Consider the following 20,278-nt stretch of genomic DNA (forward strand, 5'->3'; position numbering starts at 1 on the left):
TCCTTGCAGACGAGGGAAAACAAAAGCGAAAAATAAATTTACCGAAAACAGAGCTCAAACGCTTGCGCTCCGGGACTGAAAGGTGTGAGAAAAAAACATAAAATTATGCTAAGAGAGATATAAAAGTAGAGCTAATCAGTTATAGGGTTCCCTGTTTTTCTAAGTTCTCACTGTGCGCGTCATTGGCATTATTTCATCAAATTTGGTTGAATTTTCCAGGCTTTCATGTTCTGTATTTATTTTATTTTTTATTAATAATTTTTAAAAACAATCCCCATATTCCTGTTGCTTCCGGCAACTGTTTCCGCCAACTGTCGGTGCATTATGTCCTTCCAGCGCGGGTGGCAGTTTCTTTTGTTCCTCGTCACCGTATCACTCATTCTCTTGTCCGTTGCCTTCTATGGAGGCATATACGCTCACGTTACGCGCGTGGTTTTCAGTGTTTTTCCTCCCTTCCGAATTATGCTGCAGCATTGAAGCCACCGGAGCATGAATGAGAGCATAAAGAACGCGGTATCATCAGGAGAACGTTCGAACGTTGACTGTAGAGAGAGCGAATTCGTTTCGCGTTTGCGTGAATTTCGGTATCCGGTACTATGGTTCTTGCTGTGCACGGTCTACTCTTGCCACTGACTGATCAAAGTTAGTTGCCTACGAGCAGTGATGTGTATTAGACTGTCGAAGGACAAGTGTATTTAGAATACGGGGTACGAGCAAACATTTACGGAATCGGGATTGTTTGGGGAAGGAGAACGGTTTGCTCTGGACCAGTGCGGATGATCCACAAAGGATAAGCGCGTATACTTGTGCTCTAGCTTTTGTGTATCTTGAACAAATTCACGGTGCAGTGAGTGTTAAACTGGGACATTTTTGGCTGCGAAAAGAAGCTGAAATATTCGCGTTGGCGAGAATGTTGTTAAAGGGAAGAGTGTACGTTTATATATGTCCCTTCTAAGCGAGAGGAAATTTTACAAGATGTGATAAGCGTAAAGCGAAGGAAAAATATAACTTTTCTGAGCAATGAGGATTGCGCTGGAACGGTCCTCCAGTCCTAGACTGTCAAAAGAAAATGACAATCATATTTTTGTGGTAAAATTGTAGCCTCGAGGATATCCGTGTGTGGAGAAAGCAAAAGTTGGATAAATGCCACCTTGAAATCAGAAATACATCTGTACGCTAGCTGTGGTTGGTACGGTGCTATTGCTAAAAATTGTAATTACTTTAAAAAAGTTAACGGGAATATTGTGTAGTAACATGTGTAGCAATGTTACACCGTCGTTGTGTCCACCAGTGGATGCTGAATGCCGGAGCAAAATATACAATGTGGAAGTTCGCTATAGTATAATTTTCTGGTAATTGTGTTAATCCAGGTTAATGCATTAATAGTGTGACCCAATAATCAAAATAAGAAAGTTCCGGAGGAATCCCAATCTGTTGCATTGCCGTTATTTATTCCCTACAGTTCACCTTTTGTTACTTCTGTTGAGCATTTTTGTTTATTGGAAATAAATTCGACGAAACATGGCCGCGAAGATAATTGGTCGAATGGCATTACTTTTAGTCGCGGCCACAGTGATAGGCTTCAGCCGTCTGTCTGGAATCCATTCGGCTATGCTTGGAGGGCTGGTAGCTCCAATAGGTATGTACTGTTGCGCCTAGGAATGTTTTTTTTATTGTAATTTGCTAAAATGTTCTTGATTTTAACCAAAATCCTCACTTTGTTATACAGATAAAGAAGTGATTGTGCAGATCCCATCGAAAAAATCTCATGGGCAGTCATTGAATGATTCATTCATATAACCGCCATGGTGAATAAAATCGTGGTTTAACCCGCCAAATGCTTTATCAATGGTTTAAGCAGTAATTACCTTCTTCTCTGGATTCCACTAGACTATGACTTCGATGTACGAAATAATAAATTATAACCGTGAAATTGTAAATATCAAATGTACACTTGAAGTATGACAAAATTAAACAGAAATCAGGTTTTTGGCACCTTTTTGGCACCTCGCCTTTAAACGGGCTTAGGTAAAATCACTCTATATATCTTTAACATTTTTTAAGTATCCATTAAAAATTTATAGAGATTTTACTGAAGCCCATCTAGAGGCAGGCTTGGGCACTAGAGAGTTAAAGTCATGAATTTATATCATCAGTTCACTATCAGTATAATTAGTGTTTCACTCTATAGGGTACAGGTAATTTATATTTTTCAACCCAATCGTATATGAGTCTTTATATATAACTTTATTGAACTAAACTTTTAGCAAACAACTTCATCAAAACTTTGGAAAACTTTGGAAAACTCGAAATATTTATGAACATGCATTTTTCATATTTATTCGTGGTTTAACGACCACTTGTGATCAATGTTAAACATTTCACTCTTTGACTTTTCTCTGAACTGTGAACGTAATCTACGGCGTTTAAAAACTTGAAAAAGTTCAATATTTTTCAAATACAACTTCTAGTTTTCATGTAGTAAATATTAAGAAAAAAAAATCATTTAATTTCAAAGAATGTGCTTATTATAAACTTATTTTTTCCAACAAAAAAATTACAGTTCTCTGCAATCTATTTTCTGACAGTTTTTTGCAACGAAAGATAGCTGGAATATTTTGAATAAAGTGTATGTTAGAATCGTTGGCGTAACGAAGGAAAAATCGTAGGGGGAGGGGGGGTGGCTAAATTTTGAATGCAAAAATGATATAGCAAGTTTTTTTGACTTTTTGTGTTTCTCGTGGGATCCGATTTTGGCACTGCAGCAGTTACTGGAGAAAGTCGACAAAAAAAAACTGAATTTCTGCTCTATTGTTCTCATTCTTGTTGAAAGAGATTCACAACTATTTTGGTGTGGTCAACGAAAGAAAATATTATTATTAAGAAAGTCCTCTAGTGCCAACTGTGCAATTTTGAGAAGCAAAATTAGTAATGGTATGATCAACTCTAGGAAGGGCTACATAAATCTTAGCCCCCCATGGATACGCTAATGGCTAAAATACATACGCCCTGTTCGAAACACCGAACATTACTTAGCAGACACACCATAGATAAACTTTGAATTGTTTTCTGTAAGGTCAATAAAATTAAATTTAATTAGGAGACTAATGCTAGATGATACTGACTTTTAGAAATAAAAAAGTGTACTTATATATAGATAGAAATATTCAATCTATACCGAGAATTCCAGCAGATATCAAAACCAACAGTCGTCAAACCTTATCTTTTTGAAACACTTGTCGAGCACGGGGCTTATACTTTAGCAGATTAAAATCGAATTTCTGCATAAATTGTAGACTGACGGAGGTTGATCAAATACCCTGTTTTGTATTTCGAAGAAAGAAGAAATGTTTTTTAAATTGACCTGATGGATCAACTTTTTTTATTTCGCTGTCATACGTATCATATGTAGGGACACACCAACCAGCAAAACATATTCCGCTTGAACGCATTTCCAATTGACCCTAGCGAGACGAGTTCCACTCTGCAACGTGACGGGAATTTACATAGCGGTATGAGGGCTTCTCATTTATGCAAAGGACAATTTAAAGTGATTTTTCCACTTTGTCCAAGGCTTCGGACTTATCCAGTGGGTTTTTTTCTAAGAGTTATTGCACAATGCAGATTAACAACCGGATTTCGAAAGGAGTTCGTTTCAAAAAGTACGTACCCAAGAACAGGGCCGTTGCTACTTAGTCGACTGTGGAACTGTGTACATATTCAAACTGTTGAAGGAAGCAAGTTTACTACCGGTGACGTCAGTTGAGCTAAAAAGGAAACAATTTCAGCAAATAGCGCGATTCATTTTTTGGGACTGTGTGGTTAAACCGGCTCTGTAGAAAAAATCTATACCACAGGGTGATTTAAATGAAAAAAGACGATAAAGAAAACGCTTGTAATGGAAAGGAAACGAAAGATTAATTGCGCGCTGCATCCTTCAGTGGGAAGTGAGGGAAGTTCCGAAAAAGTCCAACCTACATCTAATGGGAGATTCGAATCAAACGCAGGGATTTATCTGCGGCATGTGCACATCGGGTGCTGCTTGCCTTTGTGCTTGAACGCCGGTTCCTGCCATACTGAATTGCTGACTTATGGTACTTAGGTGGCTTTGATTTTGTATATTTAGATGAAATACAGTTGATACATAATGTCATTATTCTAAAACTCAACACCTAGGTTTGGCTTCTCTTCATGATAAAAGAAAGTATCGAGATTCCAATAGTTTGGTTAAAATCTTTATAATACATCAGAACAACTTTCGAACTATTTTTTTTTTCAAATGTAAAAAGTGAGACATTTTCAATTTGTTACAACTTTGTATAAAATTATAAATATTAAATATCTTTAAATTGAAATATTATTTATTATTATAATTATTAAATATTTATCAATTGAATAAAAATTTCATTAATTAATAAATATTAAATAATAACTAAAAAATAATAAAAATTTAAAATTTTTATAAATAATTTTTTTTTAGTTTAATTCTCCCCAATCTAAGACATGTTATGTCACGCATACTTTTTCACAGAAATACAATTTTACTATCTTTACCGAAGACAGGGCCGTATTCGCCATATATTTGTGTATTTTATCTCATTATGAGTACTAGGGGTGTGCGAAACTGGCTTTTCTGGTGTCGAAACGAAACGAAACGAAATTAACCCTTAATTTCGGTTTCGCCAAATTAGTCGAAACGAAATCAAGGTGGATTTCGAGTTCTCGGGACGAAACGAAATTGGTCCCTAATTTCGCGAAATTTCGAAAAATAAAATAAATGTTTCTGAAACATAGTATTACAATGATTTGTAACGTTGGAGCGTACGCTAACGAAGTACCCTTCAGCAGCTGATCGTAAGGAGCTTATCTGGTCGACGAAGAGTAACGCAGGTATTCAGATATTGATAAATCGACAATGACGAGAAAATCAAAAATGTTAAAAACTAAAATCTTGATGCATTCATTTATACAGATTATATTGCAGGTAATAGTAGCGCGATAGATACAAATGATATAAAGGTCAAACTCGAAATGTCTTTGTAAATAATAATTTAATAAACTTCTGAACTGATTCTTTTGGTTTGAATGCAACTTTGTTCAAAATAGTAATCCTTCTTTCATAGCACCTTCATCATTCAAAATCCAAGTTTTGTCCTAGAGCTCGAACTGGAAAACATGAGAGATGGTAGGTAGGTTTTCAACCATTCCTGTGAGTTCTGGTGTCCCTAGCAAAGATAACTTTTCCAAAGAGTTTTTCCCTATGCAAACGTAAAAGCGAGGAATCCGATAAGCAATTCCTCGGCGGCCTTCTGATGCATTTCTGCATTCTCTAAAAGCAGCAAAATTCACAGGAATAGTTAAAAAGCTGTAAAACCTTTGGAGGGCAACTTTTTTTTTCGCTTTTGTCGACCAGTGTTATTGATTTTTTTTTAACACCGTTTAGTCAGATTAGACTAAGTGACATCATTATCAATTCGAGGAAAACAAAATTTAAGATAACTATTCTGTGAACTTTGAAGTTTTCAATATTTTTGCACATTTTTTAATATAACTTAAAATTACTTTTTAACTGAGCAGTTCCACAAAAAATGTCCCAGTTTCAATATTTTTTGTCATTTTAGATTTGGCCTAAACTTTGCATAAACGTTTCTATAGGCTGAGAACTGCCGGTACCCGGATAACTGTCCCATAATGAAAAACAACATGTTGAGAAAACGGCGATTTAATACCAACCAACGACCATAACAGTTTCATGGCAGCACAAGTTTATCGTTGAGAACAAAAAAACCATGGATGGAATTGGTTTTACGTTATACAACTTGAAAAAAAAAAGACAAAATGGGACAAAATATGCGGATACATTCCAAAAATACTCGCATATTTTGTCCCATCACATATAAATTCAACCAGCAACCGGCAGTATCATTGGCAACGTAGATTGTACTACAGAAAAACAACATTAGTCTAGTTAATTAAATGACATACTTCTATATGCCTAAAATAATCCGATATACACTAAAGTCGCTTTTTACGCGGGGGATACGTGCCGCGTAAAAAAACCGCGTAAATTCCGGAATCCGCGTAAAAAAAACCATCGTTAATTTTGCATTCCGAGTGAAGGGGAACCGAAATCCGGGCAAAAAAAAAAACCGCGTAAATTCCGGAATCCGCGTAAAAAAAAACTGCGTAAATTCCGGAATCCGCGTAAAAAAAAACGCGTAAATTCCGGAATCCGCGTAAAAAAAGCCGCGTAAAAAACGACCTTAGTGTACACTAATCTGGAGCAAAATTATATGTTTGCACTTTGCACCACTATGCAGTGGGACTGTAATGCGGGTACTTTCAATATGGGACAAAAACAACTTGGTATTTTTTCCATGTTTTTCCATACAAAAGTATCAATTTTAATTTTTTTCCAGAAAATATGGTAACAGTTAAGTCGATTCCTGATGATAACTCAAAAGTGACCAAAATCAGTATGGGACAGTTATGCGGGTACCGGCAGAGAAGCTATTTAAAATGCTATTTTGGGAGGGTTATTGTGATTATAAATATTTTCAGAGCCAAAAGTTTTTTGATCAGTGTGACGTCTCTGGAAAAGTTTTAGACAGTAATTTCATCTTTCCGATAACAAAAAAACTCTAAAAAATTCATTTTTTTAATGTAAAAGAAACATTAAAACTAATATAAAAAAGCTTATTTTTCAAAAATCTCTTTTTTTTGTATGAAAATTACAAAAAAATTACCGAAGTGATGAAGAAGTCAAAAAAAAAGTTATATTTAAAAAAAAAATTTACAACATGTTTATTTTTGGAAGGACAATATTATTATCTACAACTTTGCCAAAGGCACTATGCCAATCAAACCAACTGTTTCGATTATAAAAATATTTTAATTACCCACAGAGTGTCCAACTGGAGATAAAAATTATTTTTTCAGCTAAATCGGTTTGTTTGACTGGCATAACTAGTGTCTCTGGTAAGGTTGTAGAAAATAATTTTGTCCTAAAAAAATATGCCCTGTGAGTTTCTGCGACAAAAATAATAAAATGCATTTGGGACCATTCCCAAACTAGGTGGTCATATTTTGATCCCTTTTATACCCCCTACTCCCCGTGGTCTTTCGTGGTCTTATGTTTTGTGATCTTATTCTGCAAATATATGTTCAATAAAGTATGAAAAATTTATAAAAAAATGAAGGTTCAAGAAAACTGATTATTAGTTATTGCGCAAATTGTGAATAGAATTTTCAGTAATATCATTTTCTCTAAACCAAAATAAAAAATAGATAATGGTTGTTTAATTTCTGATAATATTTCATTGTCTTTAACAAATATAATAATTTCCTTACCTGAAAGTAAAATGCATTTGGGACCATTCCCAAACTAGGTGGTCATATTTTGATCCCTTTTATACCCCCTACTCCCCGTGGTCTTTCGTGGTCTTATGTTTTGTGATCTTATTCTGCAAATATATGTTCAATAAAGTATGAAAAATTTATAAAAAAATGAAGGTTCAAGAAAACTGATTATTAGTTATTGCGCAAATTGTGAATAGAATTTTCAGTAATATCATTTTCTCTAAACCAAAATAAAAAATAGATAATGGTTGTTTAATTTCTGATAATATTTCATTGTCTTTAACAAATATAATAATTTCCTTACCTGAAAGTAATTTAAAATACGCTTTTCTGTTGAGTATATTCAAAATGATTTTTAATTTGTTGTTGAGTATCAAAATAAATAAAATTTGTTTAAGCAGTTTGATCATCTACGATAAATTTTTCGCTTATAGTTATGGTAAATTGTATACTCATCTAGAAATCATCTAGAGGAATATTTAGTTGATAATAAGTGAATCCTTACTTTTAGTGATTTTCAGGTATCGGATTTGTAACTTAGTTTTTTTTTTAATAAATTACAAAGTTTTTGAATGTCGAACAAAATATAAACATCTTTCTTTCTTCCTTCAGTTCACGAACATCCAGGTCTTATATATTGTTTTTAAGACCAAAACGTTGATTTTTTTTACCGGTCGTTGAGTATTGAAATATACTTCCAGGAAAAATAACATAAATCCCGACGCATTGCAAAATAGAACTATTATTCTAAAGAAGTAAATGCCATATAAGGCAAAGCCTGTTAAAAACGAAAAAAAATATTCTTCGTTCGGATAAATTTGAAATATATTTCAAAAATTTGATTACAGTTAACACAGTGACAACTCTCAAACTTTCCGTGAGACTTATTAATTGGCCGTGTCAAATAAATTTATTAATTAAAAAACTGCGAAAGCTTCGTCTTGACTTAGTGGCAATAATAAATTATAAGTCAGAAAAAAAGACTACGTGGTCTATTCGTTAACCCCCACACCCCCCGCGTGATTTTTCGTGGTCTAACCCCCCCCCCCTCCCCGTCTCCCTATATATGACTACGTGGTTTGGGAACGGCCCCTTTGAAAAAAAAAAACAAAAATTAATTTTCTTTCAACCAATTTACAGTTAGAATGGAATGTTGTAATGCAGCAAACAAATAGTTTTCTCTTTACTAAATTAAGACATTAAGACAAGAGTAACATTTCTCAGTTATGTGTTCAACGAGAGCGAACCATGTACTTTTTATTCATTCATTGATAAAGTATACTTTTTTGGTAACACATTTAAAATATTTTTGATAAGGGACCTGGTAATTTTAAAACCTATGCTGACTTTGAAGTCAGAGTGTTTTGAAACAATACTAAAAATTCAGGCAATTACAACTTTTTCTGCTTGACACATCGATCACTCTTTCTGCACACTATAAGGCATGATATCTGGTCAGCCTAGTGATAGCAATGAACTATCTGAAAACACATTTAAATACACTACGGTGTGCGAAGAGGAGTCCTCTAACACAGAGAAATCCGAAAAAACGCTTGAAAATTTTTACAAGTCGAGTAGCATTGAACATTTGGCCTGTAAGATAGAGCTTCAGAGCTTTAGTTTTGACAGAAATTGCTATGCCCTCCTAAACGAAAGACAAAAAGTGACCTCTTTAACCTTGTGGGCTGCAAATATAACCACATTTTGATGTACGTAAAAGATGCGTAAAATTTATTCCTACAAACAAATTACTAGATAACTTGTAGCGCATTTGGACGGCTTCATATTCCTCGAATATGACTTCAGTGATGACATGAATTTTATGCTCTGCGTGAATAAAAAATACCTTCCGCATGATGTTACGGTTTTGTCTTTAAAAACAAAAATTACCAGCTGAGAGTTGATTCTTCTATGTCTGACTTAGTATACCAGATATCTATTGAGATATATTCTATTTAATTTAAAGTCGCAATGAGCACAAACCAAAATAATGTAATAATGTGCATCGGAAATTTGGTCCGAAATTTCGCGAAATTTCGTAATCGTCGAAATTGGAAGTTTAATTTCGCGAAATTTTAGGCGGAATTTAGCGAAATTCAACGAAATTTTCCGGCAATTTCGCGAAACCGAAAATTCGCGAAATTTCGGGAAATTTCGAGTTTTGCGAAATTATACGAAATCATTCGAAATCTCGCACAGCCTTAATGTGTACACTAAGGTCGCTTTTTACACGGTTTTTTTTACGCGGATTCCGGAATTTACGCGTTTTTTTACGCGGATTCCGGAATTTGCGCGGTTTTTTTTACGCGGCATGTATCCCCCGCGTAAAAAGCGACTTTAGTGTATTTTATTTATTATTGTCATTGGTTTTAAATGATAAACTAATCTTGTAAAATAGCAACTCCATCGAATCAAAACAAATAGAATTTCTCATTTTTGAAACACTCAATTTTTCAAGTTTTTAATTAGATTTGTTGAATTGCAACAAGCTGTTCGAATCTTACTAATTATTGTGCACAAATGAAGTTTTCAAATGTTCCACCATAATTTACCGTTCAAACTAACTGCTAACTGGGTCAAAAAGGAAACACCTTTACATGACCGCAACTACTCGAAAACTCTCGCTTGCCAAATCGTGAGGGGAAAACGGAAACGGCACAGCATAACGAGAGAAATTTTCTTTCTTATCGATCGTATACCGTATAACTTTAATCCTTTATTCTATTTTATCACGTTTTGCTATGCTCATGGAAAAGTCCAGCAATCATTACGAACGCTGACTTTCCAGAGGTGATCCCGGAGGTTATATGTTTATTATTTGACTCAGATTTCCGAGTTGTTGTCTTGTATGTATATCTACGTACGTACATATGTGTGAAATGAATGAACACTAAACCGTCACTGTCGAAAACTTACTCACCGTAACTGTCATTCATGATCTATTGGCATCGAAAATCAAACCAAGATCATATAAGCTTGGTTAACACGGACTTATCATATTTGGCAGGCCAACGAAAATTGAAGAGTTGATGTATGATGATAATAATATCCAAATATTGTTACTCCTGAAACGGGTAAATTAACGAAAAATATGTCGCACGAGAAAGGTCAAATCACATTACTAGTTGTATTAAGGAAGGATTTCTATTTGTGCTAAAGTTGGTTTTCTTTTTCTCTTCTATTCCCAAATTGCTCCCTGGCTGGCTGTGCGACAATGTATTCTGTGCTTGCGGTTGGCACCGTTACCGACATTGGGGCCCTGGTTGCTGCTATCTCTAACGCTGGTGTACCACTGGAGAGCAGAAGTAATTGAGGAATGGGGATGCTATAGTACCGAAATTCGGCTAACCTGTGGAGATCTCGAATCCAAGCTGGCGATTTTGGAGGCAAAATTTACGCCTCGATGCAGGGAGGAACGATCCGAGGATTGTGTTTATGTGGATGAAAACAGGTAAGTGAGGTTATGTAAAAAGGTTTTTTTCTAACAGTAACTGATTCTAACGTACACAATGCAAAAAGTTTCGATAAGATATTGTACGACAAACAGGATCTACTTGATAATTAATTTAAAAAAAAATCCGCATTTCCATCTCTAGCGAAACATAATGGGCAGTGAAAGTATACACATGATGAGGTAAGACATTGCTATTCGTTAAATTTTATGACTCTTAGATTCCCTAGAGAACAAGCTAACAGGATAATTAATTGGCCAATTTGTAGGGCTTATATAGCACAAGAATTGACTAAGCTGTCTGGCTCATTGTTAATGAGTGAAGAATAACCTTAACAGCATAGACGTGATTCACAAATTACGTAAGGATTTTTTTTATCCCACCTCCCCCTCCTCAATCTTATCTAAATTTTTTCAAAAAGAAATTGGAAATAATTTAAAAATATAAATTTTTTGAAAAAAGAACATTTTGTTATATTAAACAAATTCGCAGAGAATAAAAATTAGAATAAGTTAGCTAATGCAGTTCATGTCATGTTAAAGTAAACAAAAGTAAGAATTCGCTACTTGTCCAGGATTCAACTGTTAGTCTTTCAGCGAGTTAATTTTTAGCTGATTTTTTTATGTATTATGTATTTTTTTAAATTCTCAAATCTTTCATAAGTTAAAAAAACATACCCCCACTCTCTCCTACTAAACGCTAAAACGTAATTTGTGGATAATTCCATGATATGAGTTTCGCTATCATTTCGCTTTGAATCACGAGTAAGTCTGTGTTTTGTTTAGGATGCTAGCCTTGACCTTGTTAGGTCATGTTTATTCGATATTTTCCTTCACAGTAGTAGAATCATGCTGTTCCTAGCAAAATGTTTTCTTTCTTTCTCGTGCTGCTATTGAATGAATTAGACAATGAAGGACAAATCTAGGACATTTACAGCTGTGAGCTCATTTGTTTTTTTCCAGACGACTGTGGCTGCCAAACGTATTACGATAATGGATTGCTGGTACAAGACATGGTTGTTATGTTGCAAATTACTTCATGTTTATTGATGGTGTGACAACGAAATGGGATGCTGTATTTTATAGTATTTAATGGCGGTCGAAATGCATCTGCAATGCGGTTGTTACATCCACAAGTAGAATTTTTTATTTCAAAGTGTTTCAAGTTGATATAAACCAGAAAAAAAAATCTGAAAATGAATTCTTATTCAAAATGTCATTTAGTCATTTTAGATAGAAAAGTGCTTTTAAAACACGTGAAGCTGTCGTACCTCGAATCCTGAATGAATGCTAATTCGGGATTTTCATTGAAATCACTGCTGAGCAAATTCAGAAAAAAAATGTCCCAATTCTAATATTTATTTTTAGTTGTCATTTTTTATTTGGCTGAAACATTGCACAGATTTTCCAGATTTGTGCTATTGGTTTTTATTTTAAACTACGACTAATTTGTGAAAAAGGTTTAAAAAGGGATGGTTCCAAATATTTTCTCGGTAAAGTTGTACATAACAATTTGACTTTCCAAAAAAATACACTGACTTCGACAACTTTTCTCTATCTCTATCTGAATAAATAAATTAATTTATAAAAAAAACTTTAGCCCTTTTCAAATGCTAGTACAGATGAGTTTTCTAAAGGCCTACGCACCCACAAAGTTCAACCCTCTAGTGCCCAAATTAATTTCTAAACGGACTTCGGTAAAATCACTTTAAACCATTATAAACACCTTTTAAGTATTCATTGAAGCTTTTCGGAACTTCGACTGAAACCCGCCAAATGGCGGCATTGGGCACTAGAGAGTTAATCAACCCGTAAAGACCCGGGACGGAACTTGTTTTTTGAAAATGCTCGTGCTCAGCACTGGAACGGCCGATTCGGGAAAAGTTGGACTTTTATTCAAGGGGAATAGTTGCTCTAAGTTTTGGTAAAGATGCCACCCCTCTGGACCCCTCCCCGTTTTCGTAAGACGCAAATATGTCTGTGTTTTTTCTAATTTTTCAAACAAATTGAGCAAACACTGGGAATTTTCATACGTATCAATTGCTCCATGTATCAAATCATGTCAGGTGGATGAAATATGGTATGTAAGAGAAAATTTTGGAGTTTCTAAATTATTTCAGAACAAAATCACAAAACTACGTATTTTCATAAAAATTCAAATAAGAAAATCGTTCTTCAAATTTTAAGCTCTACATTTTTGAAATAAGATCTCCTGAATCAATATACGATGAAATATTCATTTTAGCGTGCAAATATTTTGAGAAAATTGAATTTAAATTCACTAAAGTACCTATTTTCACGGAAGCCTGATTTTCTCAGTTTGCGGAGAATTTGCGTTTTTGCAGAAAAAGATAATGAAAAATTTTTCGTTTTTTTCAGTTTTCAGTTTTCAAGTTTTTGGTGATTTATCAACGAAATTCTTCTTATATCACATCAATCAAGAAAACGTGAATTAGTATAATTATTCGTTTTTATACACTAACGTGTTTTTTGATGTTTCAGAAAGAAATGAGATATGCCTCAATTCCCGTGATTTGTGGACACCCTTGTCTATACAATATATTCCTCATATGACAAAATCATCTACAGTAGAAAGCTAACAATTTGACACCTAAAAATAATTTTAGCTACAAACTTAATTTGCCGACCATTGTGCAATACGCATGGACGATATTCACCATGTGGACCGGTGTACCGGTTTTATTGGAGGACGCATTGATCCCACAGAGAACAGACATTCATGTTCATATAAAGAAATTTGAAAATCGTGTGTAAAAATTTGAATCGAAATACGTTAATACACTAACGACATCTGTCTTGTGGTGCCCCAGTTGCACTGCATAAATAATGCTGTATCGATATTTTATCGATATCAGTGCTTAGTTTGTAAGTGACAAATGCGCCACATAGCGGGAGCATTACCACTTAGTGGTAAATGACGGTTGCAAGTTTTTACACATCTTTTGAAAAGAAGATGAACGTCTGTTCTCTGTGATGACCCTTCTCGTAGGAGTTTTGAAGTGCCAGGCCACAACCTTCAAAACATCCAAAACATCGGCCTTATAACACGTTTATTTTAACGTTTTTTTCTCTTTCAACACCAGTGGGTGCTTCCCACGATTGGATAGGGCATCAAATCATAGCCGACGTGGTGCTCTAGAACCGCGGGATGTTTATGATGGACGGGGCCAACGTCTGCGCTCACAGCTAATCATTTTGGAAACTGTGCGGCTGTTGCAAGACGAAGATTTTCTCATCAGAAAACAACTGTACGTGATAAACAAACAACAAATGTCAGCAAATCGATACCATGCGCGCCGGTTACATCTGCGCATCTACACAACGATGGAAGGTTGTATTCGAACATATTGATCTTGAGCACCCTGTATGTCAGCACAAAACCCGGGACATCAACTTTGCTGAAGGTATCATATGATCTACACACTTAGATTAATTTGCCGAGACAGCTGATAATTTCAGCGAAATATTCTACAAATTTTCGGTAGAATTTTCAAGAACTTCGGTGAACGAAATGTCGATACTTGCTGGTTTACGGTAGACATACGGTGTACATTTTTGGAGAAACAAAATTATTCAATCAGTCTTCGAATTTTATTTTAATATATATAATCGATTCAGATTTCTTTTTGTTTATTTAGTATAATTGTTTTGATGTTTTAATAAATAAGAAGAATTTTATTTTTTACTAACCCCCTTTAAGTCAGAAAATACCTTTCTTATAAAAAACAATTTTGCAGTTTTTTTTATGTAAATGCAGTCAAACGTAAAAAAATACCCTGAACGTCAATCTGTTTGTTAATTTTTTTTCAATTTTTTTTTTCATTGTTTTTTTTTATTATTTTATTATTTGTTTGATGCAAGAATTAAGGAACATCCGCTCATTATGTAGTACAAAAATAACTATTTTCAAAACCCTCTTCTTTTGTATGGATCCGTACGGCTTGCAACGCTTTGGCCTTTGGCCTCCAGAAATGTCGGTTTTTAATGATTTTTCTTTTGCAAATCATTTACTAAGAGTGTGGCTCGATTTTCAAAATAAAATTCCAGAATATTCACTGATTGACTATTCTTTCTATTTTTATCTCTGGTTTTTTTGTTGTTTTGTAAGTGACAATACGCCTGTTTTATGTGAACGTATTTTTGCAATAGATTTTGGAATACACTCAATTGGGGTTAATCAATTTAATGGTATGAATCGATAAATTCCAGTGATAATTCAATTTCAACTCTCTTTTTATGCATACAAGCAAACAAGAAATCATACACACACACTATCCGTACACTCACAACTATTAGCAGTGGTCAAATGGCTGAAAGCAATCGTGACAGATCCGGACAAAGTTACCAACATGTCCGGACATATTCAGCAGTATTGGGCAGTGCTGCGGTCCGTCGGTTGGTCCGTCTGCTGCGGAACGCTGCGATCGAATGAGTCACCGCTCAATCTTGCTGCGCCAAAATCAGTTCCTGCTCTACCGGCTACGGGTAGGGATAGTTTCCAGTAAGAATCAACCATCCTCTTGCTGCACTAATCGGTTACACAATGAAGATTAAATTTCTGCATGCTAGTTTTTATACGTGACTACTGAGAGCTAAACTTCCGGTAGGCGTGTCTTTGGAGACTAGAGCGAGTAATACAAGAACAACGAATCGATTATAAATTTAAATCGTTTGTACACTTGAGCGCCGGATGTGCTGCGGAAAAAAGCCTCGTTTCAGCTTTGATTGGTCGAAACATGCGTCCACAAGGCTTCCCATTTTTCAATAGTACAATAGTAAGCATCATACAATCAAAATTGTCCGTAGTTTGGTGGATGCATAGCTAATTTTACAATCGATTGTTGTAAGAATTAAAGAAATCTGTTGGAAATTGACTTAGTTTCGAGCATTTGAAAGTGGAAAATTTTTACGACGCTCTCAATGTTTTCGGTTTTTCAATATGTATATATGTTTCCGTAGGACGTAATTCTACGTCAAATAAACGGGATTTACTCGAAAATCATCTTCGTTGAAAACTCGTTAGCAAGAAATTACACATTTATTGTTGAGGAGCTTCGAGTAGGTGGTCATAACATGGGTTTGAATCTTTATAGGATCATGCCATTCGATATCAAAGGACTTGGTGAAAGTGGTGAAAGTGTGTTGAAGCCACAAATGGCCGACTTCGAGCCACCACGTGGTCGACTTCGAATTTTCAACGGCATACCACTCGATACAAGTTAATGCATCACATGTGAAAACATATCCTCATGCTTGTTATGGTGATGAAAACATAAGGATAAGACAGTGTTTTCATAAGTAACGCATCAACTATTTCCGAGTCTTGTGCCAATGAAAACTCGTAGTCAACCACGTGGTGGCTTCTACACACTACAACCTTAAGCATGAAGTTAATTTTCAGGTTCCTCTATGCGAAAACTTCTCTTCGGACTGAAAAACTCTTATCCAAACCTTCGAAATTTTCATCTAGGTACCCATAGCACTATAACACCTTAGTTAAAAACTTCAGGGTTATAAAGCTACTGTAGAAATAAACAATTCTTTGAAAATAGCTGGATTTTCACATAAGCTGTTTAAATGGAATTTGTTAGAAATATTGCGGAAAATTTACTTTTAGAATATTTTTGTGAAGATGTATGGAATTTGGTAGTATTCAAAAAGATGAACATCCGATTGTTGACTTAAAAGATGATTTGTGCACTTTTAACGCATTTATGCCATATTAACTGAATAATTTTCATCAAATTTTGAGAAAATCATACAAGCATCACCAATTCTGCAATTAGATGAAAGACATTCTGGAACTGTCCAAGTGACATTCGCTAATTACGTTGGGAAAGCTGTTTGCTATTTGTTGCCTTCTTTGAAAGCACAGCAGTGATATTACTTTTCTTTATACTTCGACTTTGAATTCAAAAAGCTAACTCATTTTTTGAAGCATACCATCAATTGTGAGGAAAACTAGAGGAAGTGCTCATTATACATACCTTAGGCCAGCCTCAAGTTTCTATCTGGCGGCTCCGCTATAAATAATTGAATTGTATAATATATTATGAATATATTGAATGACGATAGAAATGACTACATGATATATAGATTTTTCGATCTAAGACGATATAAGCTCACCAAATCTTTCACTTTTCAGTACTATTGATATAAGCCAACGATTTAGAAATAATTTTTCCAATTAAGTATTCCTGTTTGGGCTATTGTCGTTCTGCTGCCACCCAGCGTGTATCAAATTTGCATTGTGCGTCAATTCAAGCGACGATAATTAGGCAACATTATTCACGGACGTGGACGCAGGTCTGGCTTGTTAATCTTATTGGAGGTTGCAATAGCAGTAACCGTCAGCTGATTATGGTTGGCCAGAATTTAAATTGTCCGCATTATGTGTTTCCATTCTAGCGCCGGCCGACGACGTTGATGATGAAGATTTCCTCGCTCGAAGAGAAAAAGTGCCGGCACTTCTTTGTACTTAAGTATGAGAAAAACCTACTCTGTCGTGTTTTCCGTTCCATGCCGAACGAACATTTGACTTTTATTCAAATCACGTGCGTGCGTTTACTGGATAGCCAAGCAGTACTACAGCTATGACTGTTGTACACGTTTTTCACAGAATATTTTCGTGGTTCAGTACATTCTAGCCGAACACTGCACTCTGAAACTAAGATTTTATTTTTTTCCTCCTCATTCAATTACATACTTAAATTGGAGTGCGGCTACTCCAGTATCTCAACAGCATACCTCGCATTAAGGGGTAATATCTACCAAGTGCTAAAAAAAACAAGGCTTTTTTGATGATTTTTTTTACAAAACATTTGAGATGTAAGGGACATAAATAATGTATCATTGGATTGAGCAACTCTTGCAGAATGAAAAAAAAATTATTGCTTTTTTTGTTACAAAATGGCGGCTGTGCAGCGATTGCCGTGAACCGCTTCTTTTTAAGTTGTTCCGCGGCGAGCCGTAGAAGTCGTGCCCAACTCCACCTACAACCAATACAAATTTTTTTCATTATCTCTGTCGCTAGTGAAGTACACATGATTATATTTTTAGAATTTTTCTTCGCAAAATGGCAACGGTTTGAAAAAAAAGTTCTGTTTCGACAAAAAAAAATCGACTTAGATTGTTTATAACTTTAGTTGTTGTTAATCAATCGCTAAAATCGTGTGTACTTCACTAGATAATCTAATGAAGAAGCTACAGTTAAAATTTCAAGTCAATCAGATGTAAACTTTTCTAGTTCTACTGCTCGCCGATTTTGAAAACATGGTTTTGAGAAAAACGCGTTTAAATTTTCAAAATGCTATAAATCTTAAGAATCGCAATAATAAAGCCCTTAATATTTTTGTTACCTCCAGTCAGCTATCCCAGCGCCGTAAAGTTGTCCTTCCTGGGTTTTATTTTCCACTTCTTCCTTTTTGTCATCTGATGTAAGGCTGCGCCTAGCCTCTTTCGCGATATCAAACATGCGATGGTCAGCGACTTTGACACAATTGGCGCCCGATCCAACGCAAAACTCAAACTTATCACTCATATTTAAGTACTTTTGAATATAACTCACAGTTAAAAAGTATAGAAGAACTCAAACAAAGAATGTACACAACGAGAACGGCTGATCGACTAAACAAAGGGAAATTGTGAGTAAACACGTTCTGTAGAGAAGCTATAACGGTTGAAACTTGATGCAGAGACCTCTATACTTCAAATTTGAAATACGGTAACGATCATAGGTAACTTCTGCTAGTTTACAAAGCCTCGAAATAAAAAGAAAAACGAGCATCGCCAAATTAAATGAAAAATGTGATTTTGGAGTATAAAAGTTGTTCGATAAAAATTGATTTAAACGAACTTTGAGTTTAGATCTGTACTTGGGCGATGTAGATTTTGATTGCTGGATAGTTTTATGCCTTGTTCAGACTACGCCGGATATCACCTGATATCGCCAGATGATATCGGATATCACCTCAAGCGCTCACATTAAAGTGAGCTCATATGATTTGACATTTGCTTTGGTTATTGAAACGAGAAGAAAACAAAAACTGATCAAAGCTAAAACAAGACAACAAGAGCAATGGGATTAGGGTAGAGATGTCAGCGAGTTGGCTCGCACCAACTCGAACTCTCATATGCAATTGTCAACATGTGCGGGATGAAAATTGTAAAAATATTTCCTTCCTTTTTTCTCGCATGCAACGCGAAGTTCGAAATTTGTAGGGTTGCGTCAATTGTCTGTTGGTCATGTTGCCAACTGCTTGAATTGTGGTTATTATTGGTTTTCGAACATGATTTATTGAAATAACCGCGATAGCATGTAGCCGAGGTGATATCCGTTGACAGCTCGATTGTATGGGATATCAGGTAATATGGATGGTGATTTAGCATGATTTAGGTCACTAAAAAAATGGCGAAAAAAAAAAATTTTTTTGGTAGTTATTACCCCTTAACCTGTATAGTTATTTTTGGCTTAAAAAAGAACACCGAGAATAATCTTTAATAAAAAAAATGTATGCAAGTATATATGCAAGTAATATTTCTAACCAAATGAGGATAAAATTAGTACTTGCCTATTTTTTCAAATTATAACTTTTCTGTTCTGAAATGGACATCGTGATAGTACTCGAGCTATTACCGCCATATAGACCATCTGGTTCTGGTTGAGTAATTGGTGCAACAAACAATAACGTAGAAAATAACTTGAATAAACTAATCTATACCTATAAAAATGCAGTCCGGTCTGTCTGTCTGTCTGTCTGTCTGTCTGATCCATATTGGCTCAGAAACTACCGAACCGATCGACGCGAAAATTTGTATGTAGGGGTTTTAGGGGCCGAGAAAGTTCCTATGATGGTTTGAGACCCCTCCCTCTTCTGGAAGGGAGGGCCCCCATACAAATGAAACACAAATTTCTGCATATCTCAAAAACTAACCAAGCAAATGGAACCAAATTTGGCATGGAAAGGAACGAATGATTGTCTTGCGTTGCTTTCAACAGATATTCAGCTGGCGTATGCTCGCAAAGAACAAATGGCGTCAGCATTCTTGGACATTAAGGGGGCTTTTGATTCCGTTTCTATTGACATTCTTTCGGGTAAACTTCACCGACAAGGATTTTCTCCAATTTTGAACAATTTTTTGCACAATTTGTTGTCCGAAAAGCATATGCATTTTACGCATGGCGATTTGGCAACTTTTCGAATTAGCTACATGGGTCTTCCCCAGGGCTCATGTTTAAGCCCCCTTCTTTACAATTTTTATGTAAATGACATCGACGAATGTCTGGCAAATTCATGCACGATAAGACAACTTGCAGACGACAGTGTAATCTCTGTTACAGGAGCCAAAGCTGCCGATTTGCAAGGACCATTGCAAGATACCTTGGGCAATTTGTCTGCTTGGGCTTTACAGCTAGGTATCGAATTCTCTCCGGAGAAGACTGAGATA

General features: G+C 35.3%; 1 protein-coding gene across 1 annotated transcript in view; it reads left to right on the top strand.

Annotated features, from left to right (window-relative positions):
* Positions 1-621: 621 nt before the first annotated feature.
* Positions 622-20,278, top strand: part of LOC129731601 (uncharacterized) — a 148,023-nt gene continuing 128,366 nt past the window's right edge. The window contains exons 1-2 of the mRNA XM_055691715.1: positions 622-1,639; positions 10,663-10,810. Coding sequence (XP_055547690.1) covers positions 1,522-1,639; positions 10,663-10,810 — 266 coding nt within the window. The 5' untranslated portion in view covers positions 622-1,521. The remainder of the gene's footprint in view (positions 1,640-10,662; positions 10,811-20,278) is intronic.

This window comes from Wyeomyia smithii, chromosome 3 (assembly GCF_029784165.1).
Source record: "Wyeomyia smithii strain HCP4-BCI-WySm-NY-G18 chromosome 3, ASM2978416v1, whole genome shotgun sequence".
Classification (NCBI taxonomy): domain Eukaryota; kingdom Metazoa; phylum Arthropoda; class Insecta; order Diptera; family Culicidae; genus Wyeomyia; species Wyeomyia smithii.